The following is a 26,894-nucleotide window of genomic DNA, read 5'->3' on the forward strand; positions in this document are numbered from 1 at the left end:
AAAAACATATTGACCATATTAAATGTAACCACCCCACGTATACAAAAAGTTAATAGACATTGACATAAATCCTCTTTTCAGTAGTCTTTTATCTGCTAGATGGCAAATATTTTTCAATGAGTTTACGAATTCTGTTAGATAAGATATTATTATGCTGTTCAAGTGATAGATGATTATCTATAATGATACCTAAATATTTTATGCTATCAGCCCTATTCACTATCTAACAGTGCGCAGGCAGACACATTTGTTTCTTTGGAATTGTGACAACTATTAGTGTGATCTCGAATGAAATGAGTAACCTGTGATGGTTGTGAGGAACGCAAAATAGAGAATGTTAGATATTTAGTTTAATAAGCATTACATGATTACTCCTTAAGTATGTCTGCACCTTGTCAAATCCTTTTTGAACAAAATCAAAAACACTTTCACAAGTGTTGCCAAAACCAAAGCGTAGTGTAGTGTCATCCGCAAAGATAATAACATTCCCATTTATCAAGTTCATGTTACATAACTGGTTTATATATACCGGAAAAAGTATTGGACCCAGAATGCATCCTTGCGGAACGCCTACGTAACAGTAAAAGGGTTACTTGTATATTCGCCAATTTTGACACACTGAGTCCTACCTGCTTAGTAATCTTTGAACAAACTTAATGGCAATCCTCTAAAGCCCAGCTACTCTAATTTCAGCAATAGTAGTGGTATAAAAACGGTGTCAAAGGCTTTAGATAGGTCTAGAAAAATTACAATACAGTTCTTACCAGAATCAAGTCGATCACCGCATCAGCCGTAGATCTTGATTTACGAAAACCATATTGGTGTGAAAGTAGTCGGTTTGCTTCTAGATAATTGCCAGCCTATAGTTAATAATTTTTTCAAGTATTTTAGAAAACGTTGGTGAAATATGTTGTTGGTTATTACTAACAACTTTTACAATCACCATTTTTATAAACGGGTGTAACGACAGAGTTCTTAAATAAATTAGGAAACTGACCTTGACAGATAGCAAGGTTATAAATGTGAACTAATATCGTTAAAACTGCTTTCTTTTGCTTTAAGACCGTGTCGACAGGTGCAGTAATTTTTCCCTAGTACCACAGCAGTTTCACGTGAAAATGTTTCGATATTCAAAATCACAATCAGCAGCAATTGCTTTAATATTAGATGAAGATGAAGAAATTCACGTGAGAAGAAGGCAATGGGTTCATGAAGCGTGGAGGAAAAGAGGAGAAGGAGAGTTCGCCACTCTATATAAACATCTGATAGATGATGAAATAAAGTTTTTTGAGTATTTTAGGATGTCAAAACATTGTTTCGAACTTTTATCCAAACTTACTGAAAAATTAAGAAAACAAGATATTCATTGGAGAAAAGCTATACCACCAAGGGAACGTCTAGCAGTCTGTTTAAGGTATGTGTCAATAAAACAAAAAATTATAATCAAACTCTTTTATATTAACTTAGATATTGAAAGAATTATAGAACCCTTTAATTGTGTATTTGTTTTTGGAATTTTTGACGAGTACAATACTGTTATCTAAATTATTGTCCATCACAACAGTTTCTTAGTTCGCGTTAGACCTGTTTTGGCTCGTAATGGTACTTCCATGATCTTCCACCACAACAAACAACAAACATACAAAGGGAGTAAATCAATGTCAACACTTCATGTAGATCGCATGCAATTAACACAAAATATGTGGATTGAGATATTGAATTTGGTTGTTAAGGGAAAGTGCTATAATAGCAATATATTGAATTTAAATTGAATATAGCAATATATTCAATTTAAATTTGGTTTTTTCTATTAAAGTTTTACAATGTTTACAAAGTATTCGTTGACTGCCGTAACTGATTTAATAGGATTCTCAGAGATGAATTTCGATTTTTAGATTTAAGATTAGTGATGGAAGTAATCACTTCCCATGTTTTTTTTCAAACTAGACCTGCTGACAAATTCTAACCCACTTCTCTCATACTGCCGTTTCAATTTTCGAGTTAGTACAATAATTTCGATATGTAGTGTAAGTGATACGTAATAACTCACTCCCAGACCTCTTGTGAAGCCTATCTCTATGTCTCCGACACCGCAGTAAGCCTGTGAATTGTATCGATACTAGTAAAATATCGGAGGCTAAAGTAGAAATTTATAACAAAAATACAGTATCGAAACCAAAAGTATCGATACTACTCACGCATCGATACTTTCCGCGTATCCCTAGTTATGACTATTATCACGGACTTCACTTAGTCTCTTTTTGTCCCGCACCGCGCACGAATACGTGCGATTTGCGTTTTGTCTTGGTAAGTTATTGAAATTAATCCAGCATTATTAAAGTAATCTCAAATCATTTGCATGCGATGTTGCTAATCAAGCATTTTGTTATTATAAACTCAATTATATCCGACGTTATTTCCTACTTTATCTGATAAATGGTCGTTGATGTCTTGATTGTTATTTTCAGTCCTTAAATTTTTCGAAGTCCCTACACACTACAAGATGGGTAGGGAGGACAAGGCTACTTGGAAGACAAACTACTTTACCAAGATCATCGTAAGTACCTACATTTTAATACCATTTCTAGATAACCTATAAACATAGCGTAGGTAACTAAGCAGATGTTACGGTACCTACTGCGTCGTTTTCCATCGTAATCGGTTCAACCAGTATGATAATTGCTTGTTGAATCTGTTTGACGGTTTCAACATTGTTTTGTTTAAAGTGTTGTTTTTGAGTTAAAACTAAGAGGCATATAGATCAATAAGGTAGCCTTATTTTTTTTAGATTATCGTGTGATTTGAATCTTGGTCGTGTTTTTATTTAGTTAAAAATACACAAAGCCTACTTTTTGCCATTAGCTACATTATGCCACATGTTTCTTCTCGAATGAGAGGTTTTAAAGGATAGAATCACCTTGCTGGTCTAATGTGGGTTGGTGGGCTTAAACGATTATTATCGAATGCTAGTGATAATAACTTGACTGAAACTCCAGGCTGCCGTTACTGAGAATTGTTCACTGATACTACTATCAGAAAATCCAATATCTAAGTATTCTTGACTCTATTTTGACGCTAGCATGTGTACCATTGGATAATTATACCTACTGTTATTAATTTTTTTCAAGAGAAGACATAATGCATAGACTAATGTTCTCTTGCCTGTGTTAAAAGGACCCTTTGGATAGAGGTAAAGAGTCTCTGACTATATTCTCACACATGCCTCATGGCCTCTATAACTACATGACCAATGGGATAGTTAATAAAATAGTATAATGCAGTTTATTTTTCCAGACTCTGTTAGATGATTACCCAAAATGCTTCATCGTGGGTGCTGACAATGTCGGCTCCCAGCAGATGCAACAGATCCGCATTGCTCTCCGTGGCAGCAGCATCATATTGATGGGAAAGAACACCATGATGCGCAAAGCCATCAAAGACCATCTGGAGACCAACCCGGCACTTGAGAAGCTCCTGCCTCACATCAAGGGAAATGTTGGCTTTGTGTTCACCCGTGGAGATCTGGTTGAGGTGAGAATTACATTTCAATTAATTAGAATCATAAACAATTGCAATTTTTTTTCATAAAAGCACTTGTATGGATGTTGGCGAGCTTCTTGATATTCTCTTCTTCTAGGTGATGTAGTGAGGGAAATTTCAGGCATAGTTCTTTATCTATTACATAATATAAACATCTTATATATAACTATACTCTCTTATTTCCATTATTATCTATATTTATTATAGGTATTAATAAAAATTATTTATTGATGCAACACCAAAAAAAGTTACAGACAAGAATATTTGAATCTTTAGTTTTGATTTGTCTAATATAACAGAATTGTGAGAGAAAATCTGTTATTGTCTATCTGTTTCAAGATTTCAATTGAATATTTGCTGACATGAAGCAATAAACATCTTCACCATTTTGTTTACATCTTAGTTTTTGTGGTAAAGTGTGTTTTCAAAGTCAAAGTCAAAGTCAAAAATATCTTTATTCAAGTATTTTAGGCCCACAGGTGGCACTTTTGATGCGTACATAAGAATTACACGGTAGTGAGATGATGGCGATAACCACATTCGTAAACTTAAAACTAAAGCTACGAGGGTTCCAAACGCGTCCCGGTCTAAGAAGAAGCCCACAACAAACTTAGCCGGGTGTTTTTTTTTTTTTTTTTTTTTTTTTTTTTTTGTTATCGCCATCTCACAATGTCATTTTAAATTATTAGAAGAGCAACCTGGTTAGAGCAATAATTTACACCCAAGCTTTTTTATCGTTTACGTAGTCCTTTATACTATAATAGGACTTTTCTATTTAATGTAACAATCGACAAAGATGATGAATTATATTCACGAAGCCAACAAATAACAATCAACTGCATTTCTCCCTTCAACTGTAATTGGGAGTTATATCTTATCACAACACAGTACTCCCCATTGAGCTTTGCACCAACAAGATCTAAACTTTGCTTTGCTTTCTGTGGAGGTGAGTTCAAGAGGTCATTTGCTCAAGAAGTCTGCTGGCAACTTAACTTTGATGTAGTACACAAACAAAGTACTAACAAAAACCCAAATTTTTGATAACTTTCAGCTTTGATATTGCCTTGATTGTGGCAGATGATAATTTTGATGAAGTTAATTTCAATTATCATTACTTGAAAGCCATTTTTGGTGACCTAATGAGTTTCTTTATAATATTTCTAAACAACTTTAATTATTGTTTATTACAAATCCTGTGGGTATCAATTTTGTTTTTTTGGAATAAAAAGTAGCCTATGTTACTGTTCCTCTCAGCTCTATGCCACAAATCAAGTTGATTGGTTGCTTTTCTAGGGTGTGAAGCAAGGACAAACAAAAAAAAATACACTTTGCATTTAGAATATTAATTAGTAAGGATTGTCTGGTAAAAAACCCGAGGATTGCATTGTTGTACCTCTGGCGTCGATCCAGACTACATCAACTCTTTGCGATTATCCTTGTGTAATTACTGTTACCTAAGAATTGCACTTGCTATCCAAAGATACATATCCATATGAAACAGAGGAAGACACCCAAATACTGACATAAAATTAATATAGCATTTCCTGTTGTACCAGTACTACAGAAATTTTGGAATTGAATTATAGAGAGATCTATAAATATATTATTTGAATTGGTCTGTTAGGTCCGTGACAAACTTCTGGAGAACAAGGTCCGTGCCCCTGCTAGACCTGGAGCTATTGCTCCACTTGCTGTGGTCATCCCAGCACACAACACTGGATTGGGGCCAGAAAAGACTGCCTTCTTCCAGGCACTCTCCATTCCCACCAAGATTTCCAAGGGTAAGCTTTATTTTTACAAGATTTGACAAAATTTAATTCCTATATAGTGGTAGGCATTCATTAATAGGAAAAGTAGTTTATCTATACTGATGTTATAAAGTTAAGTATTAATTGCTCCGCCATGTTTATAATTTATGGAGCCTGTTTCATTGCTTGGCTATAACAAAGGCTGGCCTTGTATTTATTTTGAGATTTGGCAAAAACTTTTAAAATAAGCTTCCATTTTAAAATGTCTGCACTTCTTATTCTATTTGTCTACAATTTTATATTACTATATTATAACAAAAGATATTTAGAATTATTTAAGTTTTTATATAAATATATATGTAAAGAAAGCCTCTTTTCTCGAGTATATCAAACCTTTAATATTATTAGGGTGACTTCTAATAAAAGCTATGGATGTACAATTTTTGAATTCCTTTTATCATAACAACCTGTCTGTTATAATACCAGTCAATACATATTTTGTTTAACTGGCTTCGCTTTCAGACTAAATGAAATGTTCTTTAAATTTATCCTAGTGTGATTGTTCATATATGATAATTGCACTGGCATTTTAAAGATACATCTAATCTACACATTAGTATAGTGCTACTAATACTAATGGAATGTTGATCTCCAGGGATAGTGAATCAGTTTAAAGGGTTAAAAATTTGAGCATATAAATATGTCTTTAATCTATAAGTTTCTCCAATCTCTTTTCTATGAAAACAAGCTAATATTCTAAAAGATTCACTTCCCTCATTTCTTGTATAAGATCAGTATCCCAAGTTGCAGTTTGCATCTAAACTAAATAAGTAATTTGTGATTGCAGGTACTATTGAAATCATCAACGATGTGCACATCTTGAAGCCCGGAGACAAGGTCGGCGCTTCGGAAGCCACTCTTCTTAACATGTTGAACATCTCTCCCTTCTCATACGGTCTCGTCGTTAAGCAGGTAGGCTTCACTGCAACACACAAACTATTCTTTCTAGGTAAACATTCTGTATATTCAACGAAATGTTAGGTTTACATAGTGGTTATGAGTAAATTTCAGCTTCATTGTTACAGATTACTGTGTTCACAAAAAATTTTTTTTTTTTTTAATTTCACGCCTATTGGATGATTATCCATGCCACCAAAATCAATATTACGCTATAGTCGCAAGTCGCAATGTCGATAACACTGCAGCAAGTGTTTGGACGAAATTTTTGTTATACTAACCGCAGTGAAAACGATAGACATTTTTACGATAAGGTTTGCGGAATATCAGTATTACAGTAAGGGAAATCTAAATATCACCCAAAGTGTTGAGTACAGTTTGCATAATGTTGTGCATACTGACAATTAACCTTTGGCAAAGCAGTTTGCATATGGTATCATTTTGGTTTTCAGTATATTTGCTGGTAATTGAGACTACGTGCAAACATCTAAAGAACAGCACCCAGAGAATGGCCTGCCAATTATTGAGCTCAGCCATTTTATCTAAATTTCAAAAGTAGGCAAAAGCATGTCCATTTTTGCTACACCTAGTCATTAATATGGACACAGAAAAAGGAAGCGTCAAAACTTTAGTAGTTTACTAGTTAAGTTACCTGAGATTATAATGGGATTATGTAGTTATTTCTACATTTCTTTAGTACATTTCTTTCCTTTTCTCAACACTTAATATATTTGGTAACTTGATATATTTTGAGATTCAATAAATAATTAAACCAATTTTTATGTAGGTGTATGACTCCGGCACCATCTTCGCCCCTGCTATTCTTGACATCAAGCCCGAAGACCTACGCGCCAAGTTCCAGGAGGGAGTGGCCAATGTGGCCGCCCTCTCGCTGGCTATCGGCTACCCTACCGTGGCGTCCGCGCCGCATTCCATCGCCAACGGTTTCAAGAACCTGCTGGCTATTGCCGCTGCTACCGACATCGAGTTCAAGGAGGCTACCACCATCAAGGAGTTCATCAAGGTATTGCATTATCGCTACTATGGATTATCTACTGATGTCATATTGTTAACCTGTCTGTATTCTTATCAGTAACTACACAGATTGTTTTACTGCTTCGCTTGCAGACTAAAGAATTTTCTTTAAATTTATCCTAGTGTGATTTATCGCGTATGAAAATTGCACTGGCATTTTAAAGATACAAATTTAACATAAAACATCTTCCCATGTCCAGTTGTACAAAAATGCGGTCAGAACGAAAATCCGTTGTAGTGATGTGGTCTTGGTGGAGCCTAGCTTTCGAAAAGTAGGCACTTCAAAGCAAGCCAGGCCAATCATGAGGTCGTTCGTTTTTGCACAATAATTATTTGGTAAAGTTGACATGAACAATGCAATGCGCGTCGTTAAAAAAATCCGCAATTATATCTTCGCTGTTTAACTCTTAACTAAGTGGCACTGGGCTAAAAAAATTGCAAATCGTTCGTCGCGGCTGTCGTACGGGCAAAGTCCCCAGTCGGGAGAGGCCTTTAGCCAGTCCAGCAGTGGACTAATAGGCTGTTATGATCATGAATACAAGAAAATGGATTAAGATGATTATCTCGTGACTCTCTTGCTAGACCTACTAGTGACTTGAGCAAAAACACTTGCTTAAAATATGATTTTTGCCCAGGACCCGAGCAAGTTCGCGGCCGCAACCGCCGCACCTGCCGCGGCCGCAGCAGCACCAGCCGCAGAAAAGAAAGAGGAAGAGAAGGCCGAGAAGGAAGATTCCGAGAGCGACGACGACATGGGCTTCGGACTATTCGACTAAGCCGCCAGACGGAGTCTTCGCCTTGCCATTCGAACTATATACCATGTCTTATACTAATTTTCTTGACAACTTCAAAGCACGACTTTTACCCTATTGGTTTTAATCGAAATATTAAATTATTAAAAACAATAGCAATAATATAAAAGATGGTGTATAAGTAGAACGGCAGCCGAAGTTGTATGTGGGATGTTCGCAGACGCTTGTAAAGTAACACCGCCGGGTTTGGACAACCCATTTGGCGGTAACCTATATTGGTGTATGTGAATAAATCTACTTTTAAATGTATCATGTTTTTATTCTTTTGCCTTTTCTCAGTGATCCTTTGATGTGCTCATACTGATTGAGAACCCATAGCGAAGGAGAACGTAGTTAGGTCATATTAGTTCCGAATTTGTTTTACCAATTTAACTTAAAACTGAATTTGTTTTGTGGATATAAAGGCTTTAACACGTTGACTGCTGCCTAACATTAACAAATACGGTACACGAGTGCGGCAGGATTACACGCTAGGCGTGTTTTCAGCACTGGTGAAGCGTATTCGAAACAGGCGCTACGAGCATGCGGCCCCACACGCCTGGCGTGTTTAAACTTATCGCGACAGCTATGCGGCCTTTACGCAACAGGTGTGTTATTACATCACTCGTATTTTCTCATTTATTTATTGAACAACATGAAAACCCAACACTTGTCGCATTTGAATAGCAATTTGTATTTTTTTGTTGGATAAAATAGAATAAAACTTTAATGTAGTCAACACAGATTTTCTTTTTTTCAAAAATAATCATTTTCTAAAGAGCTTTAAATATAGTGGCTTTACATCTGGTAGGTACACTATTTTACTATATTCAAAATCGCGGCAACGTCAACCTGTGTGTAACTTGTGAATGTCATTTACGAATCATGATAAATAAATAAGTAAAAAAACAGTATTAAATACCTACTTACATACGAATGCGGATTGCCGACATAGAAGCAAATTTTAAAATAATATGCATTTTAAATACAGTATGCCTATAATATCCAGAGTATAAATGAATCTTAACTCAAAATTTTTTCGATGTCCATGGTTTTGGGAAACATTTTAGTTCAGCATATAATTAACATTTATGTACTAACTTATAGCATCAAGAAATTGAATACATACATAATTTTTCGTTTGTATTCTAATATCCATATAGTTTCATAGAAATGGCGAAGGAAACTAGATAGGTCTGCGCTATATGGTGCACCATTGATGTACATATAGAAAGGTTTATCCAGGTCTTTCTCGTTAATGGTGACATTGGGAGGATTTAAATCCATCGATAGTTTATAAAAATCCACTGCTGGACTAAAGGTCTCATAACGGGAGGGAGGCCCACAATCACCTCACTGGGCAGCAGATTCGTTGGTGATCTTAGTAAATGGTAGTAGTAGCACAGATAAAGCTGATGCTCGTTCTTCGTTATATTCTCTGTCTCTTTATACAATATTTTTATCGCGGCAAGAAAAAAAATACTGAACATAATTATTGCATATTTGTGTGTAAAAACCTATTTTTTTTGTTATCCCTTGAGTACTGGATGCTACTACATATAATAATAATACACCTTCGACGTAGGTACTATAAGTGTGGTTTTACAGTGACGCTTTCGCCAGCGCAGTTGGTAAGCGTCGCGGGCCACGAGCTTTGCGTCTCATGGATCATTACATAGTCACGCGGATGGCCCGCGTTGACGGCAATTCAGCCGCGCTTTTCAACCGCGTGCGGGCGAGGAGTCATTGTGTTCAGTGTGCGTTGCACAGTCTCGCCGGTCGGACGCGCGCATGCGTACCGTCGTCGCCAAAATGAATGCGAATTATATCGATACGGGTCGATTGATTGAAGAAGTTCGCTTTCGACCGTTGCTGTGGGATCCATCGAACGAATTATACAAAAACAAAGACGCAAAAAATAAGGCTTGGGAAGAAGTTGGAGAAGCAATCTTTGGAGAAAATTACATAAAGAAAGACAAAGGTATGTTTATAAAATTTGTATTTTTATCAATTACATTTATAATATAAAATTTATATTATGTTGGTATAAAAGTCGTCGTTAAACATATGTAGGGTAAGATTTCAATCGATATGTAGGGTAAGATAAGGTAAATTGATCAATTTTACTTGTTGGAGCACTATCTTTATGGATTTAAAAATAAGATTGTGGATTTTTGATGATTTGAACACTCTTCAACGGTTTACTTGCAGAAAAAACACATTAGATTAGTCATAAATGACTATGAATCATCACTATAGTCTATACTTGAAAGGACGACAATGAATTCAATTCCACTAATAAGTTCTTTCAAATAGGTACTAGGTAGGTACCTCTAGAATATTTGTCTGTCTTGCCACGAAACACTGCCAGCAGGCGATATAAAGTAATCGGCAAACACTTCGCGTAGTGTGTTTCCTGTTCTAGAAACTGGCTGAAGATTCATGTCAATCAAACCACTAATGCTTAATAAGTCATTTCCATTGTAGCCGTCTCGCACTCTGATAAAATTGTGTAATACGCAACAAGCTTTAACTATAGTTTTTGCGTTGGAGAAGCTCACGTTCATTGGAGTGTGAAACACTCTAAACTTGTTTGATAATATTCCAAATGTACATTCTATGTACCTTCTGGCACGGCTTAGACGGTAATTGAATATCTTCTGTTTGTGGCTCATATCATTTCGAAGATAAGGTTTCATCACATAGTTCGATATGCCAAATGCACCATCACCAATTATTATATGAGGTGCCACAATATTAGATCCTTGCAGGTACTTTGGAGCCGGTAACCTTAAATTATTTCTTTCTAACTGTTGAAATAGTACACTGTTTTGGAATATGGTGGAATCAGAGTTTTTCCCACAAGAACCAATGTTGACATAAGTAAAGCAATAGTTGGCATCGCACATTGCCAGAAGGACAATAGAATAAAAATGTTTGTAATTGTAAAACATTGACCCTCCACCTGCGGGATTAACTATGCGTATATGTTTACCATCTATTGCCCCACAACAGTTAGGAAAGTTTGCATACATCTCAAACTCTGCACTAATACGTTGCCACATTTGCGTTGTCGGTTGAGGAATGCATTCTTCGCGTAGTTTTTCCCATATCTCACAGCAAACTTCCTTGACGATTTTGCTTATAGTAGTAACGCCCATTCTGTATGTGACATGTAGATCGGAGTAAGTGTTCCCAGTAGCTAAGAATCTGAAAAAAATATATATAATTATTAGAACTAGTAGAAAGTTCCAAGTAGGAAAGGATTCATAAAAAGTACAAGTGAGAAGGCGTGATACACAAAATATTATTTTTGCCAATTTTTTTTTGTTTCAGATAAGCTTTTACGTCAAAGATGGAAATCTGCAAGAGATGGATATTTCAAAACCAAAGCTAATATGAAAAAAGCACCATCTGGTAGCGGGGCAAAAACCGTTACAAAATACATTTATTTCAAAGAATTAAACTTTCTTGATCGTATCACTGAAAACGAAGTTTCAGAATCTATGTACAACATTAATGAACAATCAAGTTCATCTGAAACAATAGCTCACGTAGTAAATAACGACGAAATTTCTGGCTCTTCTCAAAACAGTTCTACTCCGGTGGCTGACCAAGATAAACCAACATGGACTCGGAAGAGGAAACATGAACGGGTACAAGAGAACTCCGCGTTTGAGAAAAAGTTGGTAGATTTGTTAGACAAAAATATGCCAGACATAAGCTCTGACGATTTGTCATTTTTTAATTCTCTAGGTCCAATACTAAAATCTTTTAACAGTTATAAAAAACTATTATTTCGTTCCAAAGTATTGCAAATCGCCATGGATCTCTCCGCGCCAACTTCAAGTGGCACTACGTCGACGTCCAACATCTTGTCACCAGAACATAACTCAAATTCTACTACAACATCAACAACCAATCATTCTAATGATACTACTACGCAACGAGGTTATCAATCAGCAAGTCAATATTACACCGTCATGTCACCAGAAAATGATTCTAATTCTTCTGTAATGTGTGCAACCAATTCATCATATTTTTCAAACCAAACGCTACCAGTCAACGAATCAATGTCTAGTACCACCACTCAGCAAGGCTATCAAACAGCAAATCAATATGATCCTCATTCAACAGTCAATAATTCTGTTCAGCAAAGCTGTGAAGAAATACAGCACTTTCCAAATATTGCATCAGAAAACGACAATTTCTATTAATTACATTTCAACGAGTTTTGTTTTTTTGATTGTTTAAATTTTCTAAATAAAGTAATTACTAAAAATTAAATAGTATTTTTCATGCCACTTACCTTAAGGTAATCGCCAACTTTTCAACTGGTTCTATAGGTGCTCGACGTAAACTTGATCTTTTTAAATTATGTTCTATCTTGCAGAGTAATTCATTAAATGTTGTTATAGACAGACGAAAATGTTTAAAGAACTTGTCACTATGTTCTCTTAAATCCGCAAACGATGTAGAGAACGCGCCTCTCAGCAATCTAGTGGCATTGTAAGGATGTACTTGTATACGTCGTCGTCGTTGCCTTTTTTTCCATAAGTAATATAGTATAATAAATACGAGAAGTCTCATCACGACTGTATGAGCCGGCAAACCGATCACGACTGTACGAGGCGGCTAACCGCGCGACTAGCTTTAAACTAGTTTTATAGTTTCGAGCGGGTCATCCGCGCGCTTACCACCCGCGCGGACAGTAAGCGTCACTGTAAAACCACACTAAAATTATTAGAAAATAGCATTGGGTCAGGTCAGTGACCTTCATCCCATTCCCAAACCAAAGTCCATCACACACCATAGAAGAGGCGGTAAACGTCGCAAGAGTTATTTCATTTTGTAAAAATTGAAATAGGGAATAAAGGAACCAGTTGTAAGTAAATATAAACATCAAATAGAATATTTTATTGTGTCCAACCAGACCGTGTGTAGGTACAACAAAAGAATAACTTATTCTAAAATTCGCGCTATATACAATAGTTACAATAATTTCCTCCCTTGAGCCCGTACGACGATAATTATTTCAAGTCAAATAGTTCTAGAAATAAAAAAAATATCAGCATCATAAAACAGAAATGTGGCATTTAGAGATAATGCTAATATGTTTTTTTGTATATATATAGAAATATTTGACAAGTATCTTAGGTTCAGATGTGTTGTAATCATTTTTGATAATTTACACTGTTTGTTTGCAGAAATCTCTCAGCGCTATGATCACCTTGCTCACACATTTTCCAAAAAGCTTCTGTCAATATTTTCGTCAATTTAAGGAATAGTGTGTTCGAGAAACGAAAAATATAACATCAGAGCACATTTAGAACTGTACGTTGTACATTTTATACTAATGATTTTGCAATTTGTGAACTTTGTAAGAAGGGAATTTGTTCCAGTTTACGGACAAGTAAAGTCAGCACATTATTATTTCGATACTCGAATACGACGATATGAAATATTATGTTGTAATCGTGATTTGGTAATACTGGTTCATTCACACATTCCTTGAGAAAAAAATAGTGCTTTCTTTTCTACGGAGGCTGTTGTTAAAAGGATTGTACTGTTAAGACTTTCCTTTTAAGATATAGATTTTATGGTAAAAAAAATTGTTCACGTTCAAAATACCAAGTATTTTTTTTAATTATTCTGAAAATAATGTAGCTATTACGTTGATTAATGTTCGATGTAATCCCACAATTTTTAAAACCGTCTAGTAAATTAAGTATCATATTATTTATATTTAATACGGTTGTATTTTCATAATATTGAAAATTCAAAGGGTAGGTGGAAGCTCCGACTTGATAAAAAAAATACTTAAACTTTATAACTATAGACTAGTAGACTTACAAATAAAATCGGCATATCGCCGGAATAGTTATTAAGTGTATTTTTCAAGTTCTGACATTTTAAAAGTACTACAACTAACGACGTAACTATTCCGACGTCATGCGACGTTAAGGGCCGGACGATGTAGGGCCGTAACAATAAAATTTATTCAATATTATTATACAATATACAGGGTGGAAACGCTAAGGGTACACAGGCGATTATATTTTCAATTTTAAATCATTTAAAATCGGCAACTCTTGCGTTAACAACGACGCTTAGTGTACAAAATAACGCAACGTAACGAAGTTAATTGTTCACTAGGGGACGTAGGTATGGTACTATCGATAGATAGCTCCATACACGTAACTTACACTGTTGTAATGACTTACGTGGCAATCTTGAAAACTTTGCAGGACGAACTTGACGATAAAATAACTCAAAAAGAAAAATGTAATCTGCTCGTAATTTAAACTTGGAAGAGCTAACGAAACTGACAATTACTTATTGAAATTTTTTTTTTTCCCGTGGTAAAGTAATTACTAAAAGTTTCTTAAGATCATAAGGAAATATCAACTTTTATGGCCATCGTCACATTCCGTATTTCTCAGATAAATTTGTCATTTCAGTATCGCATGCATGTGGGAATAGTGGAGTCAATCCTATGGCCGCGACGGGTGTGGTAGACCGGCTAAGCGTTGCTTGCGCGCCACTACTCCCAATGAGTATACAGAGTAGATGACACTCATTTCACATATGCCAGTATCATTTTTTTTCTCTTATATTGATAAAATAAAAAACTAGGGCGCTTATCGTTTCAACCCCGTATCTATTCTATAAACTATACACAATTATTTTACATGTAATTTCTTTAGCTTTTGTAGCACGACCGCCAAAAATTTGTTAAAGTAAAATATGTACGAAGTGAATCCTAGAAGATAACTTTGACATTAATCATTGCAACTTCAACGAGTTTATCAGTATCACAGAACTTTTGCAGCGAAAATGTGATGTTTCCTTTATTTACAAATTAATGTAAATGTATGTACTGTAAAATCAGGAAATAGCAGCGATTCCGATGATGATGATTATCAATGCCATTATTCATGCATTGATCGTGTCTCACTAATAGCCAAAATAGTGTGAGGTTTCATTAGATTCAGCCAATCACGGCGATTGCAATAATTGCCATGGCCGTGATTGGCTCAATCGAATGTACAGACCGATTCAAACTTTATGACTTCCACGAACTTCGTGCGTTTCGATGCGCAGAATTCAATATTCGGTATCAGCCAATCAGCGACACAGTTGGTATAGTTGACTACCTGTGAGAAGCTACACTCGCAGCTAATTTACGCGAAGTCATAAAGTTTGGTGTGCTAAGGACAGCAATAATATTTGCAATTTGATAACTGACAGTGCTTATCGTTATAAAATTGCAAATATAAATAAATTTTAAAGTGCAAGACTCCGGTTTCCGCCATTCGAAGTCAACCAAATCACTCACTTTTCTTTACTCTAAGAAGGTTGGTTGGTAAAAAATGCTTTATCATTGTAAGCTGATATATGGTTATCCAATAAAATAGCCCAGGTCTTCGACTTCATTTTCTCGGGGTAGATTTCGAATCGCAGCACGCATCACTAACTTTTTAAGTTATGTCCGTATTAAGCCATTAAACTATCACTTTCTTCAACGGTGAAGGAAAACATAGTGAGGAAACCTGCATGCCTGAGAGTTCTCTATTATGTTTTAAAATAGTTTGTGGAGTCCACCACTCCGCAATGGGCCAGCGTGGCCTTAACCCCTTCTGATTGTGCCCGGGCCCTGTAGTGGGCCAGTAATGGATTTATATGATGATAATATAAAAAAAGAAATCTGTCACAGCGTTCATGCGGTATTAATTGCTAGGTCTTCTTTAATAATATATTAGTCGATAATATCTATATTTTGTCAGTCATTTACTACAAAATCCGTCAATTCGGGTGCTAGGCGAAATAATAAACATTATGGTCACTACAGAAATATATGATGAAATTAAATGAAAAATGGCTTTATAAACAGTACGTCGCGAAAGTTGAAAAAGCCAGGCCAGTCTTTTTTTTTTTTTTTTTTTTTTTTTTTCTATTTTATTTTCCGAATTGTGAAACTTTTCTGACAGTTGCTAATCATCTTTGTATCTTCACCAAAATCGATAAAGCTGAATTATAATGATATAAAAGAACATGAAAATACAGAGAAGAAAAGATAAAAGTTTGTTTCTTAAAGAAAGATACCCCAAATGTAGTGTATCGACAAAACTGGATAGAAACTGGGTGAAAACACAATAAAAAGCATATGCCGTAAATTTAGGCCTTCGCGACCAGACCGTTTGAAATAATAGGGTGGGAACTGGGAGGGTGAGCTACAATTACAACAGAAGTACCTTTATCTTTAGGATTAGAGCTTAAACGGGTTAGCGGTTCTAAGATTAATTATCATCACATATATACCAGGAAATTCATACACAATTCCGTAATACCTACTCGGCATGGTAACTCCTTTATACGTGAGAATTTGAAAATCTGTCTATCTTATCTACAGTAATATTATAAAACTGAAGAATTTGTTGCATTAAATTTTATTTTTTTTACTAAATATAAGACCTTGTATAGAAAAACGTGTTAAAGGTTAGTTATATTAAACCGACACCCTTAACCAGTTTGTACGCGGGATCGTACCGGAACGCTAAATCGCTCGGCGACACGTCTTTGTCGGTGGGGTAACAAAAGCCGCCCACCAGACAAACGTAGGGTGGTTGGTAACTAGCCACGGCAGAGACCTCCCACCAGACAAACATACAAAACATTCAGCTTTTTAATTTTAGTTAAAAATATAATATACATAAATTATAACAGCAGACAATGGGATCTTATTTGAAAAGCACAATAACAAAAATCTATTATTATAGTCATTTTTTTTATTAACATGGCAAACTAAATCGGTGGATTAACTTGAAATAGTGTTTATTTATTTTTTAAAAATATTATACTGATTTCGCATTGGTATGTAGTTTAAGGAAGATCTGCAGTTGACACTTGACCAAAACCGATAGAATAATAATTAGTCTGTTAACATATCTGTTTATAGCTATACCGCGCATTTATTTATATTCTCATAGATTTATTACGCATTTTCATTGGTCGATAATCTTGTCGATGACACAGCATGCTGGTGAAATTAGTCTTATGTTATTGACATGCGTTTTAGAAATCTCCCGCAGACCATATGCAAATGTTTTCAACTTATGGCATGCTTTTTGAAATCCTTTGCGCCCTGAATGCTTAACTAATCGCGACAAATAAAAATACGCTTTTATATCGTTAGATGCTTCTTCGCGCTACATTGACGAAATGTGTAGATTGTGAGTTGATACAGATGATAATATAACTATTTTCTTAATTTAATGATAATTTAACCCTAACTGCTATCTCGTTGGTTTTTCTCATTCTCTTGCTAAGTTTCGATGCAAGATGATTGAAGAATACAGTATTCAATAAGCGTCTGTTATCCAGCGATGTCTGTATTTAAATTAATATCTGTCATCCATTTTAAACAGAACGCGAAAGGGTAAAATTATCTCGTCTATATTTCATATTATTTGCATTATCCAAATGCGCGTTCCAAAAAAATTGATTTCCCGAATTTTCTAGAAATTTTTCGCAGCCAGAATGCTTTGCAGAAAATGCGCCTTAATACAATAAATAGGTAAAGCGTGATCACATCTAGGGCGCATCCATCTGTTTTTTCGTTATCGCATGCTTTTTGGAAATCTCCTGCGTCCCGAATGCATTTTCCATCGACTAATGAAAATTCGCCTTAATACAATAAATGGTAAAGCGTGAACACGTGTAGGGCGCATCTAACGTATTCAACCTATAGATTTTCTTGTTACGTTCGTATCTGGCTCACTAAAATAATCATTCACACTCAAAGTTCATGGCGCGGCGCTGTCTGTCCGTCTAGCGCCGTCCCAGCCGTTGTCAGCATGATATCAATCACCGTGGAGTCATATAGTTACAATAATTTATGTTTGTATGTATACCACGCGATTCAGCTCACGCGTGCATATGTCGCGGCCCCGGATTCGACGTGGCTGGAAGTGCTGCCACCCCTGGAACAAAATTTATTTATTTATTAGGAACTCCAACTTGCATACAACTATCTTTATATATGGAAACATTTAACAAAGATTGTTATGATCAATCTCAAAAATCCGATTTTTGATATATATCCGATATAACCTCACATACTGAATTAAATCAAGTGACTCCTGTCACTTTATTAGGTACGCGCCGAGTAACGTAGGTACTATGCACGTGTAGGCCTTTTATCTTCAATAGGGTTGTCAAAGTAAACACTTAAAATGTTTTGAATTTGTATGTATGGAAAAATAAATAAATATACTTGGACAGTACACACATCGCCATCTAGCCCCAAAGTAAGCGTAGCTTGTGTTATGGGTACTAAGATGACTGATGAATATTTTATGAATAATATACATAAGTACTTATAATATACAGATAAACACCCAGACACTGAAAAACATTAATGTTCATCACACAAACATGTTCCAGTTGTGGGAATCGAACGCACGGCCATGGACTTAGAAAGCAGGGTCCACTGCCTACTGCGCCAGTCGGCCGTCAAAATAAAAATGCTTTATTTCATTTATTATTTTCACAGGGCGATTCCTTATGAAATACACTTAAACACACTTCAACATTATTTCGTAATAAGGGTACACGTTGTATGTCGGCGGACCCTGCTCATAATGCATGTGATCCTCAAAATCTCACTTCCAATACTGAATTCTGAATATTATTTTTTTGAGTCGGAAATAAGTCGGAATCTAGTGAGCAGACCGGATACGTACCGATCTCTCCCTCCGCGGCGGTGGGGGTGGCATTAATGCAGTGCTCGGAGCGAGCGCGCGGGGCGGAGCGAGAGCGTCGCGAGCGGCGACCGCGGCGCCGGCGCTCGGGCTCCGCCGCCCGTAGCAGGGGCTGGGTGTCGTGCGACTCCACACTGCGCGGAACGTGAACGGTTGACAAATGAATCTAATTCAAATATCTCTTATTCATGAAGACCTTATCACAAGCGTTCATACATTTAACACTAATGTGTTAACATGTTATATGTATAAACGCTGTATGCTGAATGTATCATCCAACAATCCGCAATGGGCCAGCGTGGTGGACAACGGCATAACATCTTGTCATTGTGAGAGGAAACCCGTATCCTGAAGTGGGCCAGTAATGGATTGATGTGATGATAACAGTTTACCAGATGAAATCCTTGATATGTCTCGCAATAAGATCAGAGTTAATATAAAACATAAGCTTAGGTATAAAAATATTCTATCATAATATAAAGGATTACATGTATGATAAAAAAACTTGGGTATTAATTGCTCTAACAAAGCGTAATATTAATACGACTGTGAGATGGTGATAAACAAAAAAATCCTGGCTAAGTTTGCTTTGGGCTCTTCTTAGAGACAAATGCAGTTAGTGACTGATGGCGATAACTGCATTCGTTAACTTGAAACTAAGGCTACGAGGGTACCAAACGCGCCCCGGTCTAAGAGCCCACAACAAACTAAGCCAGGTTGTGTGTTGTTTATCACCATCTCACAGTGTGTGTGTGCATGTATGCAGATTTAGCATGTAATCCTTTATATTATGATTTTTCTATAAGCTTACGTTTTATATAAACTTTGATCTTATTGCGAGACATCTCTAGGATTTCATCTGGTAAATTGTTATCACCACATAAAACCATTACTGACCCACTTCAGGGCACTCACAATGAGAAGGGGTTAAGGCCGTCGTCCACCACGCTGGCTCATGCGGATTGGTGGATGATACACAAATAAATATAATATATAAAATATGTATATATGACAAAGTATTATTAAGTTTTTTCTAAATATTTATTTCACGGATGCATTTGTGTATATTAATTTATGTTTTAGTATTTTATACCACCTACAAGTTGTTCTCCTCTTTTTTCCTCATTCAAAGGTTGAAATTATTGCTCAAAAAAAGTTTTTAGCCTTGTTTGTACATTTTGGTATTTTTTTCTCAATTTATAAGTTTTTACGGATCCCGTGGGAACCGTTTGTTTCTTGGGTTAATAAAGTAGCTGTCTGTGTTGAATCGCATTTCATATGATAGAATATTCAATGGCTTTAGCTAAAAGGAGACAGTTCAATTCATCCGTTCATCTAGGTCGTTTGCTATATGTGGGATGAATCTGTGGCAAAACGTGGGCTCACTAATGTTGACCTAGGGGTCAAACAGTTTTTCTTTTGGTCAGACCATTGTGCTAGCCAAAATCGTAACCGCTTTGTGTTATCAATGTACTTTTACGCCGAAAAAAAAATAAAACTATGTTACACTCCGTCCTATCAACCAACTCAACGCCAAACATCAAGTTAATTGCTTAGTTACGGCGTGAAGGAAGGAGGAACAAACAAACACACTATCACACTTATTATATAAGAAAATATTTTCATGAAAAAGCCTTAAGCCTTGCCTTTGCACTTAGTTCTAAGTTCTATAAGTGTTTCCCTTGTGTTTTTCCTATTGTGTTGTGTTTCAATAGAGTTTTTCTATTCTATTCTATTGTCTATAAGAGATCTCTTCCAGCCACCCCAGGAGAAGTAAGATGATTTTATAATGTGGTAAAGGTATAATACTTATTCTTCATTGCAGGTAAAGACTTGCTTATCACCGCGAAGCACACTTTGTATATAAATTGTATATCTTTGCAAGCTATAGTTATAGCTCATCGAAATGAAAATCGTTATTTAAAAACAACGCGGGAAACCTTTATCCAGGGAGAAAAATAGCTTATGTGTTAATCCAAGGTATTCCAATTTTTAGTCCAGTCCCGCCAGTAGTTTTTGCTTGAAAGAGTAGCACACATACATCCTCACAATATTTATATAAAATTTGGCAAAGGTATATAACATTTTTGACATTACCATGTTTATGTACTTACTTTTCTTCAGTTTCGTCATGTTCTTCCGAGGGTTGAGCTACCTGTGTAAATTAAAACGTGCAAAATGTTAAAGTAAGATTTCATTTTGTAGTAATTCATTACGATTATGCTGAAATTCAAGCACTTTGGCAACCTAACATCAATAAGTGCTTTTATTGAATATACTTGTATATAATTTTCCTATCCGTGGAATCCTACACTTTGAGAAAATAAAATAAAAGCGGTGTAAAGTTAACCAGTTAATATTTTGGAATGACAAAAAGAGATTCATTAAAATGTTATTGAGCGTCCGTCGTGTGAACGTTGACAGAGTTGATTGATCGCTCGTTTTTCATCTTGCAGTTCTCCAAGGGTTTATAGACCGCCTATGCATAAAAAATTTTTTGAAAATATATTCCTTTATTTGAGTTTTTAAAACAAATTCAGGTTATTATGTATTTACGTAAGCATACCTCTGCGTCAGTTTCTCTATTTTCGTTGCGCCCGCGCAGCCTAGATATGTACCGCGCTGCCCTCACGAAAGGGTTCTCACGTTGTGCATCGAAAGTGCCTCCCTGGAATCAAAATCATATCACTATATACATTATAAAGCTAAGACAATTCTACGATGAACATAAGGCTTAGTATTCTATAATCCGCGTAAACTAGGAAAATAATATAGGTTTCAGTATACTCGACCTGCAGAGAGTCTAAGACGTTTGAACCGCAAACGAGGGTTTAATACGCTCGAGCCGAAGACGAGTTTAGTACTTTCTTAAGTTTCGAAGAAGACGAAGGTCTATTTATTTTCTATAGGTCTTATTTTTTTTCTATTTTCTTTTCTAATATTCTTTTGTTTTTTATAAGTAGTCTGTTTTATGAATGAATACACAATACATGCAATAGGTCGATGTCGTTAAATAATATTATTATTATTTGTCTGTCATTTATTGATTTTCATTTTTTTATCAAATTCTTAACATTGCTTGGAAAAAAAATAAAACACTATTAAAAATTTAAAAGAAACATCATAATTTATTTTATTATTACTCACGAGCCGCAGACGGGAGTTTGTGGTAGCTCACCTGCGTGGCGGGAGGCGGGTCGGCCACAAGCGGCTCCGTGTCGTCCGAGTCGGAGTCGGAGCGGGGAGCGCGGCGCTCGCCTGCGGCTCGCACGCGGCGCTTGCACACCGGGCACACGCGTCGGTTCTGCGTCAGCCACGGGTCGATGCACTTGGTGTGGTACGCTGCGGGTGGATATACCTACTTTTACTAATAGAAGAACTTTTTGTGACAGCGTCAACGTCCGTATTACCACCCGCCATGCTTATTTTTGCCGCTAGGCAGCATTGTTGGTACTATCATTATCATGAAACATTCATGTTCATTACACAAACATATTCCAGTTGTGGGAATCGAACCCACGGCCTTGGACTCAGAAAGCAGTGTATCTGCTCACTGCGCCAACTGGCTGTCTATATAATTGATATTTTACTTGTTTTCAAGCCAGCGCGGCGGGGTATTTTGAGTTTGTATAAATAGGTATAAATTCCTTAGTTGTTTGGGCTCTCATACCCAAATTTTTTTGATAGCCAGTGCGCTATAATTATTTTTTATGGAAATTTTATTATTTGGGCAATCATGTATCACACCTATTATAATTAGGGGGAAAAGTATCTTCACCTACCATGAGCGCAAGGCAGAACACGTAGCCTCTCACCCTCCTGGTAGTCGTCGAGACAGATGGCGCAAGTCTCGTAGGGGTCGCCCTTACTGAACTTGCAAGTTGGGATTTTCTTCAGCGACCGGTTGGGCAGGCGATGTCGCCGCGCGCGCCTTCGGTCGTTGATGCATTTAACTATCTGGAAACAAAATATCGTTACAAAGAACCTTAATACTTGATGGACACTAGATTCCTGTATACGAGACGTACTTAACTTGCATAAACGACACTTGCTTCCCATATACGAGACGTATTAAACTTGCATAAACGACACTTTCTTCCTGTATACGAGACGTGCTAAATTGACATAAAAGACACTTGCGACATATATACGAGACGCTCTAAACTTGCATAAACGACACTTGCTTCCTATATACAAAACGTACTAAGCTTGCATAAAAGACACGTGCGACATGTACACGAGACGTAATACACTTGCATATAAATACACTTGCGAACTGTATACGAGACCTACTAAACTTGCATAAAGGCCACTTAAGACCTATATACGAAACGTACTTAACTTGCATAAAATACATTTGCTTCCTATATACTAGCCGTACTAAATTTGCATAAACGACACTTGCTTCCTATATACGAGACGTACTAAACTTGCATAAACGACACTTGCGACCCGTACACGAGACGTACTTAACTTGCATAAACGACACTTGCGACCCGTACACGAGACGTACTTAACTTGCATAAAAGACAATTGCGACTTGTACAAGATACTTACTAAACTTGCATTAACATCAAATTAGTTCCTATACGTGATGTACTAAACTTGCATAAACGACACGAGACGTACTTAACTTGCATAAAAGACACTTGCGACTTATATACGAGACGTACTGAACTTGCATGAACGACACTTACTTCCTATATGCTAGGCGTACTAAATTTGCATTAAAGACACTTGAGACATGTGTACGAGACGTAACAAACTTGCATAAAAGACACTTAAGACCTATATACGAGACGTACTAAACTTGCTTCCTATATACAAGGCGTACTAAATTTGCATAAAAGACACTTGCGACCTGTGTACGAGACGTAACAAACTTGCATAAAAGACACTTAAGACCTATATACGAGACGTACTGAACTTGCATAAACGACACTTGCTTCCTATATACAAGGCGTACTAAATTTGCATAAAAGACACTTGCGACCTGTGTACGAGACGTACTAAACTTGCATAAAAGACTCTTGTGACCTGTATTCGAGACGTACTAAACTTGCATAGAAGACGTTATGTGCGTCTTAAGAAATTAAAATACCACTTGCTGCAACGGTGAAGGAAAACATCGTAAGGAAACCTGCACGCCTCAGAGTTCTCCATAATTTTCCCAAAGGTGCGTGGAGTCCATCAAGTCGCATTGGGCCAGCGTGGTGGACTACGGCCTTAACCCCTTCTCATTGTGGGAGGACCCATGCTCTGTAGTCTGTTGATATGACATGATAGGATCGTCTAAATCATTATCAGTTTCTTACCAGGGTATGCATACAGCAGGATAATTGCATAAAACGGCAAAAACATCCTCTTGTACCAGTTATATATAGATTTTAGGATAGGCGGTGCTTTTTTGCATGTATGAAGTGCACGCCACTGATCATTAGGCATTCGATATTTAGGCGATACCTAGGTTAAGTGAAAACTGGTAGTACTATTGTAAAGGGCCCATCCCTTAATCTCTGGTACAACTTACCAAAAATATAAGTATGACGAGCAGGCAAAGGACCACCACGATGCCGAAGGGCAGCAACAGATTGGTGTTGATGTTGAAAGGCAACTCGCCGTTCACCATGATGTAGTAACTGTAACACGCGCATTATTTATTTACTTAAATAAAATTAATTTAAGGATAATTGTATATAGTAACAAACTAGCTGATGCTATAAATGATAGCTATAAATTTGCAAGTGCGGATGTTTTTTACTCAATCACCCAAAAACGTTCTTTTTCATGTCAAAGGCTACATATGCACGCCAAATTTCCTTTTCTATAGCATAGGTGCACATGAATGCCAAATTTCAAAGCTGGCTCGAAAACAATTTTCACTACTTTAGGAATCGGTATAAAAGGTAGCCTATGTTCTTTTCCATGTCAAAGGCTACATGCACGCCAAATTTCATCCAAATCGGCAGGGTGATTACGTATCTCACGACAGGCATGCGACAGGCGTAAATCTTGCAATCACTGCTGTCAAACGTCACATTTGTTTATTTGTTGTATGGAAAAGTAACGTTTGACAGCAGTGATTGCAAGAACATAGGCTACCTTTTACACCTAAAGTAGTGAAAATTGTTTACGAGCAAAGCCGCGGGCAGACAGCTTTGAAATTTAATATGCATGTGCACCTATGCTATGGAAAAGGACATGTACTTACAAATGCTTTGTCAGGGCGTGAAAGTTAATATAAAAATTCTGTTATAATATTAAGGATTACTATGATATTACTATGGTGATAACAAAAAAGACCTGGCGAAGTTTTTTGTCTGCTCTTCTTAGACGTGGGACGTTTTGGAACCCTCTTAGTTTTAAGTTAACGAACGTAGTTATCACCATCACCTAATGGCGTGCATATAGGGTATGCAGATGATATAAAATGAAGAAAATCTCCAGTACGAGTTATAAATACTTAATGGTAGGCTTTTTATAACTCTTACAATACCTGTGCATACCCTCTATGCACGCCACTGCCATAACCTAACATTAGTTTTAACATAATATATGAACTCATCCGAATGAGTACATGTATTTTAACGAATTGAAGTCACCTGTATGCGTACTAGTAATATAATGAATTCAACTCGCTCAGCGGGCGATGGAAAGAGTAATGTTGGGAGTATCTCTACGTGATCAAATGAAGGAGATCAGAAATGAGGAGATCCGTAGAAGAACCAGAGTTACTGACATAGCTCAGCGAGTTGCTAAGCTGAAGTGGAAATGGGCGGGGCACATAGCTCGGAGAACCGATGGACGTTGGGGTTCCAAGGTGTTGGAATGGCGACCCCGCACAGGTAAACGCAGTGTTGGTCGGCCCCCAACAGGGTGGACAGACGACATCAAACGAGTCGCTGGGAGCCGCTGGAAGCAAGCGGCCCAGGAGCGTGGATTTTGGTACTCTCTACAAAAGACCTATGTCCAGCTGTGGACTTCAATCGGTTGAAGTGATGCTGATGATGAACGTAATTTAATGAATTAAACTCACCGGTATGTGTACACGTATTCCTCAGCGAGCATATAGCCAGCGTTGTCACTGACGAACACCGAAGGGATAACTATCCCGTCAGAATTATTCGCGGACATCGTCTCTGCAATACAAATAATACAATAAATACCTGATCCGAAGGTTTTTAAATGGAAAGTCCTTAGAGGAAAGGTCTAGAAGTATTTTTTATCGAGGGAGCGAATCGTTTCTGCTTTAAGCATGCTAAAAAATGCTTTGCCGTCAGTTTGTTGGCACTCCAAAATTCTACAGATTACGGCCCACAACAGGGCATGGGTCTCTTCCCACAATTGGAAGGCGTTAAGGCCGTAGATGAGAACATTATGTAAAACTCTCAGGCATGCAGGTTTCCTCACGATGTTTTCCTTCACCGTCGAAGCTAGTGGTATTTTTAATTACTTAAAACGCACATAACTTAGAAAGAGATGCGTGCTGGGATTCGAACTAGCACCCCCCGAAAGTGAAGTCGAGCTCCTACCCACTTCACCGCTTCACTGTTGTATTTCGATACAGTTTTAAGGAAGAATGACCGATTCTTCCTTAATACTGTATCAAAATAATGTTCAAATTCCCTCTAATGGCGATAAATAAAATTGTCTTCTCATTATTAAACTTTCATGATAGATTATATATGGGCAAAAAAAAAAAAAAAAATTTTTAAAAATTATTTTGTAATGTTTTCATAGACTAAACGTTATTTAGCATCATATTCTCATTGTAGTTACTGCCCCTGACAACAACGCAAGTCTATCACATCCTGGTGAACCCGCTCATTTTGCTTCTCTGAGTGTTTATAATGATGGCGTCAATAAATTTGCCGCCATTTTTACTTAAAGTGCCATCTGCACATTCAATGAACTAAAATCATATATTCTAACATAATGTGCACAAAAACAGACAATAGCAAACTATATTTTTTTCGAACATGGAAAGAAAGTTTTTTGTTGACCTATGTTATACTTACACCATGGTGAGATTTGATTTCATCCATTTCTCAATCATTAAG

At 36.7% G+C, this 26,894-nt stretch overlaps 4 protein-coding genes across 7 annotated transcripts in view; 2 read left to right on the top strand and 2 right to left on the bottom strand.

Moving 5' to 3' along the window:
* The first annotated feature begins 2,164 nt into the window (after window positions 1-2,164).
* On the top strand, window positions 2,165-8,341 carry LOC120637794 (60S acidic ribosomal protein P0). Its single transcript, XM_039909811.1, has 7 exons — window positions 2,165-2,307; window positions 2,469-2,557; window positions 3,295-3,531; window positions 5,165-5,321; window positions 6,136-6,260; window positions 7,033-7,269; window positions 7,916-8,341. Exons 2-7 carry the CDS (start codon window positions 2,504-2,506, stop codon window positions 8,054-8,056), a joined length of 951 nt encoding a protein of 316 aa, XP_039765745.1. The 5' UTR covers window positions 2,165-2,307; window positions 2,469-2,503; the 3' UTR covers window positions 8,057-8,341.
* Window positions 8,342-9,664: 1,323 nt separating this feature from the next.
* LOC120637863 (protein ALP1-like) lies at window positions 9,665-12,684 on the bottom strand. The gene is made up of 2 exons (XM_039909904.1): window positions 12,381-12,684; window positions 9,665-11,281 (listed from the first exon to the last, which is right to left on the bottom strand). The coding sequence occupies exons 1-2, from the start codon at window positions 12,659-12,661 to the stop codon at window positions 10,405-10,407; spliced, it is 1,158 nt and encodes a 385-aa protein (XP_039765838.1). The 5' UTR covers window positions 12,662-12,684; the 3' UTR covers window positions 9,665-10,404.
* On the top strand, window positions 9,825-12,382 carry LOC120637864 (uncharacterized serine-rich protein C215.13-like). The gene is made up of 2 exons (XM_039909905.1): window positions 9,825-10,052; window positions 11,408-12,382. The coding sequence occupies exons 1-2, from the start codon at window positions 9,863-9,865 to the stop codon at window positions 12,286-12,288; spliced, it is 1,071 nt and encodes a 356-aa protein (XP_039765839.1). The 5' UTR covers window positions 9,825-9,862; the 3' UTR covers window positions 12,289-12,382.
* Window positions 12,685-15,998: 3,314 nt separating the features above from the next.
* LOC120637594 (E3 ubiquitin-protein ligase RNF13) overlaps window positions 15,999-26,894 on the bottom strand; it is a 29,888-nt gene continuing 18,992 nt past the window's right edge. For all 4 annotated transcript variants that reach the window (XM_039909448.1, XM_039909447.1, XM_039909449.1 and 1 more), the window contains 8 exons: window positions 25,871-25,973; window positions 24,365-24,473; window positions 22,617-22,791; window positions 22,013-22,176; window positions 21,401-21,502; window positions 20,949-20,989; window positions 18,817-18,968; window positions 15,999-18,054 (listed from right to left, as the gene is read on the bottom strand). In XM_039909448.1, the coding sequence (XP_039765382.1) occupies window positions 17,999-18,054; window positions 18,817-18,968; window positions 20,949-20,989; window positions 21,401-21,502; window positions 22,013-22,176; window positions 22,617-22,791; window positions 24,365-24,473; window positions 25,871-25,973 (902 nt within the window). In that variant the 3' untranslated portion in view covers window positions 15,999-17,998. The remainder of the gene's footprint in view (window positions 18,055-18,816; window positions 18,969-20,948; window positions 20,990-21,400; window positions 21,503-22,012; window positions 22,177-22,616; window positions 22,792-24,364; window positions 24,474-25,870; window positions 25,974-26,894) is intronic.

This window comes from Pararge aegeria, chromosome 4 (genome assembly GCF_905163445.1).
Source record: "Pararge aegeria chromosome 4, ilParAegt1.1, whole genome shotgun sequence".
Lineage (NCBI taxonomy): Eukaryota > Metazoa > Arthropoda > Insecta > Lepidoptera > Nymphalidae > Pararge > Pararge aegeria.

What these genes read in the sequence shown, in the direction of transcription:
- LOC120637863 (XM_039909904.1), bottom strand. Translation starts at nt 12,661, where the DNA reads ATGAGACTTCTCGTATTTATTATACTATATTACTTATGGAAAAAAAGG. An exon ending in AAGTTGGCGATTACCTTAAG is followed by an intron (nt 11,282 to 12,380) that starts GTAAGTGGCATG and finishes TATTTTTTTCAG; the next exon opens with ATTCTTAGCTACTGGGAACA.
- LOC120637794 (XM_039909811.1), top strand. Translation starts at nt 2,504, where the DNA reads ATGGGTAGGGAGGACAAGGCTACTTGGAAGACAAACTACTTTACCAAG. An exon ending in ACGGTCTCGTCGTTAAGCAG is followed by an intron (nt 6,261 to 7,032) that starts GTAGGCTTCACT and finishes ATTTTTATGTAG; the next exon opens with GTGTATGACTCCGGCACCAT. An exon ending in CCATCAAGGAGTTCATCAAG is followed by an intron (nt 7,270 to 7,915) that starts GTATTGCATTAT and finishes ATTTTTGCCCAG; the next exon opens with GACCCGAGCAAGTTCGCGGC.
- LOC120637864 (XM_039909905.1), top strand. Translation starts at nt 9,863, where the DNA reads ATGCGTACCGTCGTCGCCAAAATGAATGCGAATTATATCGATACGGGT. An exon ending in TTACATAAAGAAAGACAAAG is followed by an intron (nt 10,053 to 11,407) that starts GTATGTTTATAA and finishes TTTTTGTTTCAG; the next exon opens with ATAAGCTTTTACGTCAAAGA.